General features: G+C 52.5%; 1 protein-coding gene across 2 annotated transcripts in view; it reads left to right on the top strand.

Moving 5' to 3' along the window:
- Window positions 1-15,567, top strand: part of LOC122394458 (teneurin-m-like) — a 64,258-nt gene that overhangs the window by 15,874 nt on the left and 32,817 nt on the right. The window contains exons 5-11 of one of the 2 annotated variants that reach the window (XM_043391347.1): window positions 584-778; window positions 3,755-3,964; window positions 5,177-5,362; window positions 8,681-8,827; window positions 10,968-11,175; window positions 12,764-12,790; window positions 13,617-13,736. In XM_043391347.1, the coding sequence (XP_043247282.1) occupies window positions 584-778; window positions 3,755-3,964; window positions 5,177-5,362; window positions 8,681-8,827; window positions 10,968-11,175; window positions 12,764-12,790; window positions 13,617-13,736 (1,093 nt within the window). The remainder of the gene's footprint in view (window positions 1-583; window positions 779-3,754; window positions 3,965-5,176; window positions 5,363-8,680; window positions 8,828-10,967; window positions 11,176-12,763; window positions 12,791-13,616; window positions 13,737-15,567) is intronic. The other variant, XM_043391348.1, reaches the window with a different exon arrangement.

Raw genomic sequence — 15,567 nt, forward strand, 5'->3', positions numbered from 1 at the left:
CATCCGGGTCACAGCCACGCGCTCCCCGTATACCGATGATACCTCTCCGCGGAGCGATTACCAGACCCGCGGCCAGATGGGAGCAAACGGATATCGGCGACGCGACATATGTAGTTGGGTGGTGTGAGGCTCGCATCGGTAGTAATTTTTATGTTGTAGCTGATGTTTTGGGTAGGTGAATTCGTTTTGATGCATCGGCCATGACTTATTATATTACATAAAATTGGTTAGTCGGCGTAGCCATGGTTTCACTGAAACCAGCTAGCAGTATACCTTATGTCATAAGCTATGAGCTTGTTTATGTTTACCCTGATTAACCCAACATAAGATATATATCATCTAAAGAATGCAGCTCATTTCCTTTTCTGCCGTTTGTTGATCTTTGTCTGCTCATATTTCTACTTTCTTCATCACGTCGGCCATTTTCGGGCGAGGTCTCGCACTGCGAATTATGCAGACGGAAGTAATTTTGACGCCGTCTAACAAATAACGACCGCCGGTCGGGAGCTGCAGCACATTTCTCGTAACCCCTCCCTCTCTCAGCTCCCCGCGACTGACACCCCTCCCCTCCCTCTGTCTCCAGGCGTGTGCCCCGTGCTGTGCAGCAACCACGGCAGCTACAGCGGCGGCCGGTGCCACTGCGTCGACGGCTGGAAGGGCGCAGAGTGTGACCTGCCGGCCACAGACTGCGTCATCGCCGACTGCCACCGGCATGGTGTCTGCCGGCTGGGACGCTGCGAGTGCGCCCCCGGCTGGAAGGGCGAGTTCTGTCAGACAGGTGAGCGGACGACGGGGATGGTTTTGCTAGTTGAGAGATTCTAGGGTGCGGAGGGGTTTCAAGGTGTTCGGTTTGGGTGGCGATGACCGCTTCACTGTCAGTGATTGCCGGCTTGTAGGTTGGATCAACAATGGGTTTGCCTGCATTGCATGTTGTCTGATAGCGGACGTCTGCTGGTTGTCGGGTGCATGCTGTGCATTTGTGGAGCGACTGTCATGCTGGATGATAACGACACATACCGAGGTGGCATAACATTGCATGCTAAGGATTTCATCACACATGCCGGAGTCTTGGACTCCCTCTTACGTTCTGAATTCCTTCACACAGTCCTGGCCCCAATCATTCCGGACTCCGCCGCAATGTACAAACCGTGTAGTGAGTCTAATACCGATCGATTTTCTAATGCAACACGGCAACTGCGGAGACACCTGTGCAGATCGGACGCCGGGGGCGCAGGGGTTGCTGAATGGGAACGCTCCAGAAAGGTCTGCTCTTTCTCTCCACACCCATTCTTCTCATCACTCCTCCCCTCCTCCCTCAGTCTCTCTGCCCTCCCCCTCCTCAGCTCGTGGCCCGTGTTCTCTCCCTCTTTGTGCCCTGCGCCTCCCGGCCGCCGGCGGCGGTGACTGATCCACCTGGTAACGAGCTACGAAAGCTCGTTTTGCCGTCGGGCCGCCCGCCTCCTTACAGCGCCGGGGAGTAAATGTGTTCGTCAGACGGCCGCCCGGATCCTCGTTCATCACCGGGCGCCGTATACAATATTTACCGTAGACGGCTGCCTCCCAACGCCATCTATTGACGAGACGCGCATCAATAAGGCAGCCGGTCCGAGCGGGCGGCCTCGCAGTGCGCGGAGACGGCCTGAATAGTTGATGTCGCCAACAATGGACGGCATCGGAAGATGAGTAAAATGTTAATATGGCCGCCGTCGGGGCCGGTAGGATGAACACGGTAGAGAGCGGAAAGGCAGAGGGAAGGAGAAAAGAGCCGAGATGAGGCGGTGATACCGCCAGAATAAAGTTCACCCGAGCGAAATACAAGACCGAAACGAAAAGTCAGACCCATATGGCACCCCAGCGAATTGCATAAATGCGATGAAAGTCTCCGCTATGAGCAGCAACGTCGCGGTTCGAAAATAGCTCGGCGCCGCGGAGCCCGAAGAAAGCTTTGATAAGGGCATGTCGGCGGCTCGCCCGAATATCTGCCGTTCTCTAACTGGAGATTCGACTGGCGACGAGCGCGGCGGCCGGGCCGCTCTCCGGGAATATTGGATTACTCTGTCCGGAGTGGGGTGGACCGAGTGGAGTTTTCTGGGCGGGTCGGGGAGCTGCAGTGATGCAGGCGGTGGGTCCGTCGCCTGAACTGAATTGAAGTGAACTGAAGTGAACCCCCGCCGCTGGTTTTACCGCACTCCATTGTCTATGTTCATCTATAGCAGTGCGTCTCGCCTGAATCCCATGCTTCTTTTCCTTCTCCCCACATCTGTCAACTAGTTCTGTCTGCCCTCCTACCACCCTCCGTCCGCTTTCCGCCCCCTGTTCTCCTCTGCCTCCAACCTCAGCTGCCTCCGTTCATCCTGCCCCCCTCACTGCACGCCCTCCACCCTCCACCGTCCGTCCACCCCCCGTCCACCTTCCGTCCACCGCCCACCGTCCGTCCACCCTCCGTTCACCACTTGGCATGCTGCGGGCTCGGCCGGAGCGGCACTCAACGGGACGGTATCAGGCGGCGGACGCTGTCGAATGGTGGTTCCGATCGTGTCCAGCTGGCCTCTCTCGGGACCGCCGGGGTATAGACAGTAACCTGGAGAGTTGTCCAGGGCGGCAGCGATGTAGACAGTATCCTGAAGAGTTCGTCGGGGCCGCCGATGGGGACGATATCTTGAAGAGTTCGTCGGGGCCGCTGCCGAATGATCCCCTGCCCGATACCAACTTCGCCGCCGTCAGCCGGAGCTCAGGCGTTGGGTTAATGAGGTCACATGTCAGAGCAGCGTGCATGCTCCGCCTGCCTCAACAAATGGCGGCTTAGCTTCGAATGGCTGTTCATTTCTGATTGCTGGACGGATGTTACGGGGGATAATTCGGATTGATTGCCGCTGCCTTGGAGCCAGATTGCTTCGGCCGTAGCGTTAGAGATTCTGATTGATTCGCTCTCATACAATCATTAGCGAATGTATTGTTTGCGGCTTGTTGAGTTTGTTTTGAGCTTGTTCACCAGCACCTCTTAAAAATTCTTGCAACCGTCTTCCCTTCGCGTAAAATTTATCTTATGATCAGTGTCGGGGCTGAATGCATGCATATTTTACGCTGTAAGTTACTGCCCACGAACTTCCAAGGAACGCTTTTGATTAGAAAGGCAACAATCGGCTTTGAAATGTTACAGGGTCGTAAATGTCGCTAATGACACTTATTCTGCCGCTTTATGTGCGTTAGAAGTTACTAATGTTTCATACACGTCATGGTGACACATCATTAGAGCGCTCGGTGCACTTCAAAGACCCGCGGACATCGCTGACAGGCTGAGGCGCCAGTGCGGGGGCCATTAAACATGCATTATCACCATCACACATTGCAACATCGTGGCATAGCCTTCTTCAAACAAACCCACCATGGCAATAATGCTAAATGCATTCGCCGTTCTTTGTTATGTACTGGTAACCGGGGCAATAAGTTTGAATATATGGTTGTAATAATTTTCTTGAATATGAATCATCTATCATTGCAAAACGTAGATATAACCAAGCTGCCTTGGACTAGCCAACACAGTATAAATATCCATCCAAAGCTGTACCAACAAATGCTCTTGGTCTCGTACCTCAAAGACCCCTCCCCCCTCCGCCAGCCGACTGCGCCGACCCGACCTGATCCAGTCGGATACCCCCAGTGACCCTCCCCTCCCCCTCCCCCAGCCGACTGCGCTGACCCGACCCCTGCTCCGGTCAGATACCCCCAGTGACCCTCCCCTCCCCCCCGCCAGCCGACTGCGCCGACCCGACCTGCTCCGGTCACGGGGTGTGCACGGAGGGCGTCTGCGTCTGTCTGGCCGGCTGGGTCGGCTCGGCGTGTCAGCAGCCCGACGAGAGGATCCGCCGCTGTCTGCCCGACTGTTCCGGTCACGGCGTGTTCGACCTGAGCCGCGACCGGTGCCTGTGTGACGAGATGTGGACCGGGCCGGAGTGCGCCAAACGTGAGTGACTGAGTAGGATTGTGGAAAACAGTTGTATCATATAGTACCTACACCTATAGAATAGAGGATTTAATATGGATTGGTTAGAGGGGATTATTTCAGGGAATACAGTGAATGTGACTTATGTAATCATTTGTTTTTGCAAAGCTGCGAACTTTCTGCTGGATGCTGTTTGTGACATTCGTCTTTCATTTTTTTTTTCATTTTACTTTGCTGTTGTTTGATATCTATTGCGTAAAGTAAAAAGGAACTTCTCGTATTCTTGGAACAAGCCTGCAAAACATTTTATATTTAATTACGTTTAAAGTGACTCAAATAATTTTTTATTGAAGCCTGAGTGACCTGATCCCGTTAGGTATCAATATCACTCGGCTTTGCTGCGCTTCATACAGCGGCATTTCCCGTCTCACATGCCGCTCGCGATAAATAACGCAAACCACGTCGGACTGTTGGCGCCTGGCACCACTGTCTCCGTCCAACAGTAGGACCGCTGACAGTATGTCGCTGTGGCAGTGTGGCCCATCGGTCACTCCGTCTGCGGGCGGAGTGTCTGTGACACGCCCTCCATCGAGTCTGTCGGCCACCGCCTCCAGTGCCGATCAGATCGGCCGAACACGCCACTCAAACCAGCGGACGGGCCTCGCGCCCACCGTCCTGTCCCCGTGTCAATAGAAGGCTCTGTTTTTGTCACTCTTCGCCGACAGGCCGCGATTTAACGACCTAACTTTGGCGCCGAGACACGCCCGAGGCGCCGTCGCCACCGGCGCCGCCCGCAGCGATACCGACATTTTCCCACTGCCTGCCCACCGCCCGGCTTTGGTCGGTGACGTCGCTGTGCTCGCCGCAGTGTCAGGCCGTTCCCGTTTTGACGGTGTCATGTCGCCGAGCATGGAGCTCGTGTCTCATGTCGGCCGCTGCAGCGAGCGCCGTCATCTGGCGAATATCTCCGAATCCAGCGCGTAATTGCGTGCTAAATTGTGATAAACCGACGTCTCGCCGGCCGGAGGGCTACATCAGATGACGCTTCTAAGCCAGGCTTAGTGGCGTGCGCCGGCACAGTGCACCGGGGCGACGGTGTTGCGACAGACCTGTGCACCAGGTCGTGAGCTGTCCAGACCATCAGAACTCAGTGCTGCTGACATGAGCGGAATCGTGACAGTGACGGTGGCGTTTAGGTGTAGTCCGAACTAATTTATTTTGATTTTGTTTCAGCTCGGTGTAACCTGGACTGCGGCCCCCACGGCTCGTGTCAGGCGGGTGACTGCGTCTGCGACCCGGGCTGGAACGGTCAGCTCTGTGACCTCCGCACGTGCGACCCACGCTGCAGCGAGCACGGACAGTGCAAGAACGGCACCTGTGTCTGCCTCCAGGGATGGAACGGACAACACTGCAGCATACGTGAGTGTTTCTAATCGCTTTTGGCTGTATGTGAATGTGCAATATACCTTTTGTTTAGCAATATTATGATGGATATGACTGTGCTAATTTGCACACACATCATTATGAAAGTGCAGGCACTGAACTGTAAGATAATCGTTCAACACAACACTGCCTATTTACAGAGTGCCTGTTCAGGGATTCAATGTCAGGAGACTAATGGATGGGATATTTGGTTACAGCAAATCCTGCAGGGTATACCACGATTTAATCTTAGCCGTATTGAAGTTGCATTTCTATTGAAATCAATCCTATTAAGTCTGTTTTCAGTGCGTTTCCTCGAACTTTCCATTGCATTGTGGGTTTGCCGAAGTGCACTTTCCGTGCATTATCCGACGTTGTTGCGTTTTGTACGTCCAGCTGTGTTCACTCGGCACGGTTCGTTCGGCTAATGCAGCGGCCCGTTTTTACTGCTCGCGCTATCTCTTGAACGTTAATGGACGGACTTCCGTAATTCGGTACGGGTCGATACGAGCGGCAGTGTTGGGAACGCGAACCCGGCACTGCGCTCCCGCTACTGTTTTGTTAGGTGCGGTCTGCTTCGGTCGAGTTGGAATGCCACTCGGCTGATTGGCGAAATTAGTCCGAAGTTGGTGGTGCATGTTTTGCAAAGCTGCAACCACGGTGCAGATTGACATGTGCATGTTTCAGGTTCATTGCGTGTTTAACTTGATCAAACGCATACAAGACTGTCGTTCAGTCATTCAGATATCTTCATTTGTGTTGATCGCATCACTTGCGACTGGGCGTGTATTTTTTTTTTGCATTTCATTCTTGCACTAGAATTTATTGACACACAATTTTACCGGAAATCGGATATCTTTCAGTTTTATATCAATGTTCTTTCAAATTGGGACCGAATCAACCCGGCACTTTTGTACTTCTCACATTATCGCTCTTAGAAAAATAATTTAAATACCGTACGCTATATAGCAGTATAAACCATTGCATCGGGTCGAAAATCAACAACCTTTATGAAGCCTATTACGTCCGTTGTTTGTGCGCTGCTATTCACCTTCCTGCACCTATCGCACCGCTGAATAATATCCGAATCGATTTCGTTGGCGCATAACGCCGTCCAGCACCATTCCCATCGGAGTGCCGACCCGTAACGATCTCCGTGGCGATGGGCCCGGCGCGCGGCGGCAATACGCTCCCCGCGGAACCACGCGCCGTCTTCACGTGCGGTCCTCGTCGATAGCGACGGAACTGTGATGCGTGGGGGGGGGGGGCGTCGGTCCTTTGTGCCCCGGTGTAAATCTGACAGAGCCGGCGAGTGAAGGTGAAGTGAATGGCCGCTGTGGCGTCCTCCCACTGAGAACCTCCCAGCTGCCGCCGGCGCCGCCGTCACCGGCTGATCGACGACGTGTCGCGACGGCATTCAGCGGCGCCGACGGCGACGACGGAGGCGACGGGTATCGAGCCGTCCTGTCCGTATTGAGGCGAGGAGGACCCGGGCCGGCGGCACCGACCTCCTGGGAGGAGGGCTGGGACCCCGGCAGGAGTGGGAGGAACCCCTGGAAGGAGGGGTATTTAAGCTTGTGCATATGTCATACAGGCTTTGACGGGAACAGGACAGGTGGGCGCCACAGGCAAAAGGTGTCGCGACCTACCACAAACAGACCATCGCCACGCGGCGGGGTGGGGAACTAAAGAATGGTGCTGGAGTGGTTCGTATACGGCTCGAGTGTCAAACTGGACTGGTGGCGCCAGTTCACTGAGTTCCGAGAAATCCTGACGCAAGAGCTGATAGATTAATCGGTGTTAACGGTCGAGTTGATGAAATGTAACGCCTCGAAGCCGATGTCAAATGATATCGACTGAGGGATGATAGGCTCTTTGCGGAACGTTGGAGTTCAGAGGAATCAATACCAGTCTGGTAATGGTATTTGAAGCTGGGCCTTGATTAAACAAACCCATCTGTCGATGGCATAGCTCTTGTGGTATTTCCCGCTGCGCTCGCCTAACAAAGGGTTAAAGGCGAGTGATATTGAGTTCATTAAAAATGTGTGCCCGACCGGTCACCTTTAATACCGTCGGCCGTTTGCAGCATCGATTACCCATCATCGATTTCAGTTTTACGATATTGGCTCATCGGCCATGCATGCTGCCTTCAGAGCGGTCGGCTGGAAGCGATGGAGCGGTCATTCGGAGGGCGGCCATTGCCCTGCCCACAGTAATTCTCCGGCAGGACCGCCGCGGATTCTGCAGGAGCTCGACGGCTGCCGTTTCTTCTCATCTAATCACACATTCATTTCATCCTCACTATTGACGCCGGCCGCCAATGGGGCGATGTTTTTGTGGAGTGCCGCTTTCGGGCTCATCTCGGTCTCGAAATGGGCGAGACCAAACTTTGTAGTGCCCTCTTCGTGTCAGCCATTCTTATTGGTTGAGCTGCTGCCAAAAAGTCGAGCCTTCGTAGCGGGCCGTCTGTGGGGCCGGCCGGCTCGCCCCACCATTGATAATGTGTCGACACCATCCACTGACAAGGCGCAACATTTCTCACTGTCCGCCGGCCACCCGAGGAGATGTAAATTTAACGATGTGCCCGCCCGGACAGCGCAAAAACATCACAATGGATTTTCGACATTGTGCGCGGCGCCGGCGGACAAAAATGATTGCCTCATGCATCACGGCGATTCTCGGGACAGAGGAGCGGGTGCGGCTCGGGGAACGCGCAGCCGGCTCCGTGAAGGGCTTTCAGCGGGCGGGCTATATAGCCGGCCGGGCGCGCTGTTATGGCGGCGCTCCGGGAGCACTTCATCACACTGCGGTCCGGCCGACCCGGCACTAATTCACACGTCATGTGCACTGCGCTCCAGTGACGTCACGACAGCGTGAAGGAGACAAATCAATACCTGTTGCGGGAATTCGTTGACGATGCCGCACTGCAGTGTTCCGTGTTGTGTGCAAGCCGCTTTGACCCTGGTTGACTTTGGAACATTATCATGGCAACCAGCCGAGTTGTTAGCAACTAGCTACACAGCATACAAATTTGATGAGTGGCGTTTACTTTGTACGGTGGATGACGTCAAAGCTTTGAGACGGTGCTCTGAAGATGAATGCTTGAGTATGAAATAGGCACATGAAATAGAAATATATGAAATAGAGCATGAAATAAGGTAGACGGCTCGGTGGCTACTCAATATATGATTTTGGAGCTGAATACGATTTTATCTCTCTCCCCTTCTGCCTTCCTCTTTCTACCTCCCTTTCTACCTCCCTCTCCCTCTGTTTCACACCCCACCAAACCCACGACTGACCGTCTGTTCCCCCCAGCCGGTTGTCCGGGCGGCTGCAGCGGGCGCGGCTCTTGCGTCAAAACGGACGGATGGTACGGCTGTGTGTGCGCCACCGGCTGGGACGGCGTCAACTGTTCCATACCGCTGGAGATGGATTGTCGAGACGGCATCGACAACGACGGAGGTGAGTCAGAGGAATCGTCGGCAGCGACAGGTGAGGTTAAATAGAAAACAATGGGATGGTGGAGATGAGAAGAGACAGGCAGTGTCCTTCAAAGAACAATCAAAGACGATCACAATTTTTCTTGCTTTAGCAAGGCCAATGAGCATCCATTGCCATCAGACCATAGGCGATTAGCTTAGGGTCAGCTAGTGTTGAAGATCGATCTCAGGATTGATTTCGTAGGTACCCGTAGTGAGAAGAGGACTCTTGTTGATTGCAAGCAATGTCCTCGGACCTGCACCTCACTCAGCCGAGAGTGGGCGGTCTTGAGGTAACGCTCCCGCCGTCCCGCGTCCTGCCCTGAGAGCAGCGTCTTCCCGTAAGACGCTGCTCTGCCGCCGGGTAGCCAAAGGTCGGCCGACAAATAGCCTCGTGAACATGGCTGAGCGTCGCGCGCTGGCAGCTGTGTGTCCAACAGGGAGCGGCGCCGGCCGTTGCCGATATTTACTAGTGCCAAGTACGCCGGGCCGCGCCGTGACAATAGCCGGACAGCGCTGTTAACTTCAGAATAGGCCGGCTTTTCTTTTAGCCTAAGTGCAGAGAAAGCTTTCAGACGCTGAACATTGTTCCGAGTGGAACTGCTCGACCATGACCATGTCGTCCCTGGGAACGAAATATGAGTGTCATCAACAACTTTTCCCATATGCATTTTCTGCTTTTGAATATTTAAAAACTGAGTAAAGCTGCTGCGTGGAGCATCTTTTTTGTTACACATTGCCATGCCATGCGGCTATGCTAGTAAATAGATCGTCAGTATCTGACGAATGACACTCTGGGATATGGTTCGTCTGTTTAGATACCTATATCATGTAGATGATGCCCAATGACAGTGGTATTGCTGAGCAATATTAAATGCACAAGCGACATGTTATAAAGGATTCGCTTCTATGTATAGCAAAACTAGTGATATATCATATATGTAATAAGTTTGATCAGACGCGGTTATCTGAAGCTGATCTGAAGCTCAGCCACGTTCAGCCGTGGTATTGCGTTTGTTGCGAGTATCTGCCGCTAGATGGCAGGAGTAGTTGGCGCCTGAACACATGCTGTGCCGCTGGACACCGTTCAGTCGGCCATGAAAGCCATTCTCTCGGTTCGGTGGTCATCAGAGTTATTTTATGCAGCTCAATTCTGCTACTTTCAGTAACACTAACTGTCCCCTTTGCTGCAAAACAGGCTGGTGAATATTTTCTCGCACGCATTTCTTGCGTCAGGCGGGTGTCGTGGCGAACGTACTATCGACGAGCGTGCTTCTCTATTAATCGCGCCTCTGTCTGCCGTATCTCTGCGGCCCGAGACAGGCCTATTATGCCGGCGTCACATTAGATGGTGTCCCGGGGGTGGTGGGGGCGGTCATATTACTGCTCCCGGTCACGGCGCCGCCTCCACCGACCGAGCGGCGACCACCGTCCGCCGTCGACCGCCGCCGGGGGCAGTCGGGCCGGCGCGGCGGCGGCGGTCACTTTGGCCGACCCATAGTCGGCGCCGGCCGGCTCATGCGATTAGGCGGGCCAATCCGGCGGATGGGCACGCTCAGAGGTCGCCCGGAGATGGAGATGGCAGCTCCGGCTCCGGTTTTAGCTCCGGCCAAAGTCCGGAGAGCCACAAAGACGGGACGACACAGAAGGCGCGCGAGCCTTACGGCGGCCTTTCACTGGGAGGCGAATATGCTAAAACAACAGAGCAGCACTTCGCTACAACAACAGGCCAGACGGCTTGGTATGGAAATGGGAGCCAGCATCCTGGTGGCTTCTTGAAACTTTGTATTTCTTTTTTAGAAGGACGCTGTTTGTTTATGCATTATGTGTCGACTGATAAAATGCTGATAACTAATAGGGACACTATAATAAAGTCATCGTTTACATAGTAACATCGTAACAATTATGTTTCCTGATCTTACGCCAGTCAGGCGTATTGTCTTAAATCCTGTCCTTCTACGGCCCCAGTTATGATAGTTTCACTTCGTGTTTTTGTGGTTAGAAAGACGGATGAAGTTCGGTCGTCCCTACAGCCACTTCCGATAATTTTACGTAATACGTGTTCTTCCGCCTTCTGCGGCTGTTTCTGCCAGTGACGTGCCGCCCTCTCTCTATTTGTGCAGACGGAATGAAGGACTGTAGCGACTCGGAATGCTGCTGGGACAGCAACTGCCAGAACAGTCTCATGTGTCTGATCTCCCCCGAGCCGGTGGACGTGCTACTGAGGAAGCAGCCCGCCCGGCAGACGGCCTCGTTCTACCAGCGCGTCAAGTTCCTCATCGAGGAGAAGTCGGTGCAGGACTACGCCGATAAGGACGAGTACAGCGAGAGGTGGGTGGGCCAGTGACGTCATTCCCAGCGGGTGACCAGTGACGTCACTGAGCGCGCGTGGGGCAGACGCCTGAGTTCCGCCTGTGCCAGTTGAGTTTCACCGCACTCCGGCCGCCGCCGGCCGGCGCGCCGCCGCAGTTACAGACTCTTGGTTCGACTCAGTTTAATCGGCTGCCATATTGTCTCTTTCTAAAATGGCAGCCATGAAGGCCAGCTGAGATTGCACCGTCTGTACAACTGCCTGATATTTGCCAACTGCGAATGAAATAGGCCTTGCTCAATGATACGACTGCATTGCGTTAAGGTTCACTCCACTACTTTGCGTAAGTTTGCTGCCGCTTATTGGCTTAAACGCTTTAGAGTATGTGGCTTACGTAACATTTGCCTGCGGCATACTACTTGAATTTAATTTATTGCTTTGACAAACATTATATCGCGCAATTTAAAGGAAGCATGATTAAAGCGGCGCCTTACACAATCCCGACTAAAGGCGACGACCAAGCGATGCATACACATTTATATTTCGGCAGCTTGTTCAGCATAAGTTTCCGCATAGCTAGATTGCAAAACGAATCAAAGGTTATGCTGTCACACTCTTAAGAGCTTACTCAGGCCCCTCTACTTTGGCAATATTGTCACACAAGTATTTTTTTCTGGTTGGTGCTTAGCCGCTTAGTAATTATGGAGCTATTTTAGAAAGGGATAATATGCATCCGATGTTTATTGCAGTTTTACATTTGTGTTCTACTCCCCACACAGGAGTTTGCTTACGTTGAACTTCAGCCAGCGAGACCATCGATAGCTCGTCGTGAGCGGAAACCTTGCAGATCCTTCTCCTGTCTTGCACTGTATCTCTGTCCTCGTCTAATGTTGCTTGCTATATATTTTCTTCTCTAGTTCTGTTCTGTCATCAACGCGCTGGCAGCTGCTCTCTCTTCTCTGTTGTCATCTTCGACTGCACTGGATCTATTGTTTACGTTGTCAAAATAAAGCTAAATGCAGCACTGCTGCTGAAAAAAAAACTTTGAATGCCGGTAATTTGTCAGTTTCTTGCAGTAGTTGGCTTTGGGCACAGGACGGACGGTGGTGTGTCGTATGATAAAGAAATTCGTTACGAAAATGGTTACACTAAGCTTACTTCAAGGACGATGTGTCTTGAAATCACCTCGGACATTCAACTATCGTAAAATGCGTTAACCGGTAATAAAGAAAATTAATCAGATTTAGTTCTTGTTTCAGTTATTGACTTCTGCAATGCTCGGCTCTTGTAGCTTTATTTCTGTCATCTCCCAAAGGATTTCCTTTTGGAGCTTTCATTGCGTGAAGTTTCTTCACTAATCTTGCTTATGCCATTCTTTTCGTCACTGATCTAAATCAAGATCACTGACAGCTCCCGGACTCTTGCTGGCCGGGCGGCGAGCACCACCGTCTGTCGCCGATCCGTGTAGCCACAAGTGAGGCCCGTCGCGCGCGTGTTGTGCCGTCCTGTCCGCGTCTCTCGTGTCTCCTGTGTGTGCCCGTGCCCGCCCGGCGCCCCGCCCGGCCCGGCGCCACCCTCGGTAACCTGTGCCGGTGTCTGTTCACGCAGTCGATTCTGGAGCTCGTTCGAGCCGCGGTAAGTCCTGTCCATTCGTCGCCCCGGAATGCGTGTCCGTCCGCCGTTCCCCGATCCTCGACCGCAGCTGCATCCTGCCACCACCACGCCCCGCTGACGTCGGGGTCTCACACTGACGTCCGGGCGACGTCGTGTGACGTCCCGGGAGGACATGCCCGGGCTCGATTCCCGGCTACCCTCTATTTTCAGCCGACATTCTTGGTGGCGGCATTTATCCTGATATATCCCTTGTATTGGTGATTTTTATACACTTTTCAGTATCGGCCCTCCTTGGTGGCCTTTTAATTTTCTTAGTAATGTTCAAGCACGTGATTTTTCAGTTACTTAAATTGGTCCAGCAACATGCGTAAACGGGCTCGGTAACGCCTGTTTTCGGCTTGATATCGTTTGATTTCTCGTTACGATGTAATTTTAGATAGGTACGTGATTGTGATTCGAGACATCTTGATGTTTTTCATTATTTACTGGAATACATATTGCTGATGTTAGTGATATCGCAGAATGATAAATTGATAAGAAAATATGTTGATGAAGATATCATTAATGTGATCTTTTATGCAAGAACAATTTATTATATCAGAACTATTACGTCCTTTTGACAAAATAGCATAACAATTTTGGTAATATGTGTTGATAATATTCCAAAAATGTCTATTCAGTTGGCTTGACAACCTGAACAAAGGACGAAAATACTTAACGAATAAACCACGGTTTGAAAAACAAAACCTTTTGTTATTCTATCCATTCAGCCAGGGCAGTTTGTTGCCAATGCCCGGCTGCCCGTGGCCGTTCCCCGATCCTTAGATGACGGCCGTCTGCCCTCTAGGCGTGTCTCGGTGATCCGCGGCCGACTGGTCACATCCCAGGGGCTCGGCATCGCCGGCGTGCGCGTCAGTGTCAACCGGGACACCCGCTTCGGACTGACGCTCAGCAGGAAGAACGGATGGTGAGTAGAAACCGAGGGGTGCGTTCGGGTGGGGAGTAGAGCCGAACAGGGTGCGTTCGGCTGCGTTTAGATCCTACTCCACCCCAGTCGGTCGGTTGATTTGTAGTTGAGCGTTGTCGATGATCAGTAAAAGGAAAACTGTGTTTTCCAGAGTCTTTACTTGCCATATACGGTTTATTTGAGCAATCCCGATGCTTTTCCATCGCTCGAAAGGCGACTGGAGTGCTCCATTTCAGAGGTGGTATTGCTGGATAAAATTCACCGAGGCCGTGCTGCGTGCCATAACCCGGAGGTTCCCCCGAACCATTTCCACGGGACGATTCGATTTATCCCGAGTTTGTACTGGATGCGATCGGCCGCGCGGACGAAAATGGCTGCGCCGGAGCACTTTGCAGTCCATACTGAGCATATCGATCGGGCAGGAACGGCTCCTTCGCTCTGGGCAATGGGCCGGCAACGGTGGCCGCCGCCGCCGGGACGGCACGTGAATCTCGCGACCCTCTGCGGACTGTGCATTATGCAGACTGGTGGCTCTCCCGGCCGCCCGGAGAATGGCTGAATGGGTGACTGGGGAGCTCGGCAGCCACCGGACGGCCCGCTGGCATCCTATTGTCTCCACCAGGAAATTCGAGGCATAGAAAACTTTAAAAGCCCCCAGCGGTACACGAAACTCCACTCGAACATGTCGCCAACTTGCCTTTGGCCTCCCCTTTGGTCCGTCCGACAGGCGGGGCGTTTCTATTCGGTAACGAAATCCTGAATTGGCATTCGTTTGGTTCAACTGAATTGGTCTAGCGGAAACTGTGACTCGCCAGCTGACGGGGATTGTATTCGGTTTAAAAGTGGGTCCCAGTCGGTCGCCGCGTGGTGCGGCCTCAGTTGTAGAGCTGACTCAACCGCGCTGCGTGGTGAGGCCAGCTTGGGTCCGAAAGACGCCTGGGAGAGTAGGCTGTACCGCAGCGCACACTGCGGTGGTATACTGCGCCGCACGACACGCCAGTATCGCTGGACGTTACAGACAGTAAGAAATGATTTGTTTCTTTGTAGACGGGTGTGGCAGCTATGAGAGATGTTGCACCCATATAAGATCTCTATGGTCGTATCGACGCTGGACAGCGTTCCCATGGCCTACTAGTGGGGAGCTCGTGTCAAGCATTTAGCATGCTGCGGTCTCCGATGCTAGGCTTCTTATTTGGCGAGTCTGCGCATGTTTTACAATATTTATTTTCGTTAGAGCCGATAGCGGCAAGTCTGGTTTATCGAAGACGACGGTAGTTATATTATTTACATTTATGTCAAGCAGCATATCTTATCGGAAACCTGCTGCTTGCCTGCTGCTGCCAAGTATTATAACATTTCAAAGAAGATATTTGCTATCGTTATGTAACGAAGCGAGGTCTTTCTGTCTTCAGAGAAATGGGTCATTCCGGATGTAAAACTTCCAGCTGAGTTAATGCATTTTATGGCTGCCTGAAGATATCTGAGAGGTCTTATGATAAGGTAATGTTATCATAGGAAAAAACAGTGAGCTGCTAAATTGGACTCTGGCTTGGAACTCTCGACACTCGTCGAATGCTGAATGTAGTTATACGAAATATAAGCCACCTCACGGTATTTATCATGTTCAGCTCAAAGATGATGTTTCGTGAGTCGCGCTCCTGAATTCGCAATTTGTGTTCAGGGTCCTGAAACCATTTGCTAGCTGGAATCAGGAGCACCATTGTATCTACTATCGATTTAGACTTTCATTTCAGGAGCCGTTTTACAATTGAGTACTTATCGTATCAACACATGATTACGTACGTACACTGTTCGCGTGTATTCGTAAGAA

The sequence above is a fragment of the Amphibalanus amphitrite genome, unplaced genomic scaffold (genome assembly GCF_019059575.1).
Source record: "Amphibalanus amphitrite isolate SeventyFive unplaced genomic scaffold, NRLGWU_Aamphi_draft 000592F_arrow, whole genome shotgun sequence".
Taxonomy (NCBI): domain Eukaryota; kingdom Metazoa; phylum Arthropoda; class Thecostraca; order Balanomorpha; family Balanidae; genus Amphibalanus; species Amphibalanus amphitrite.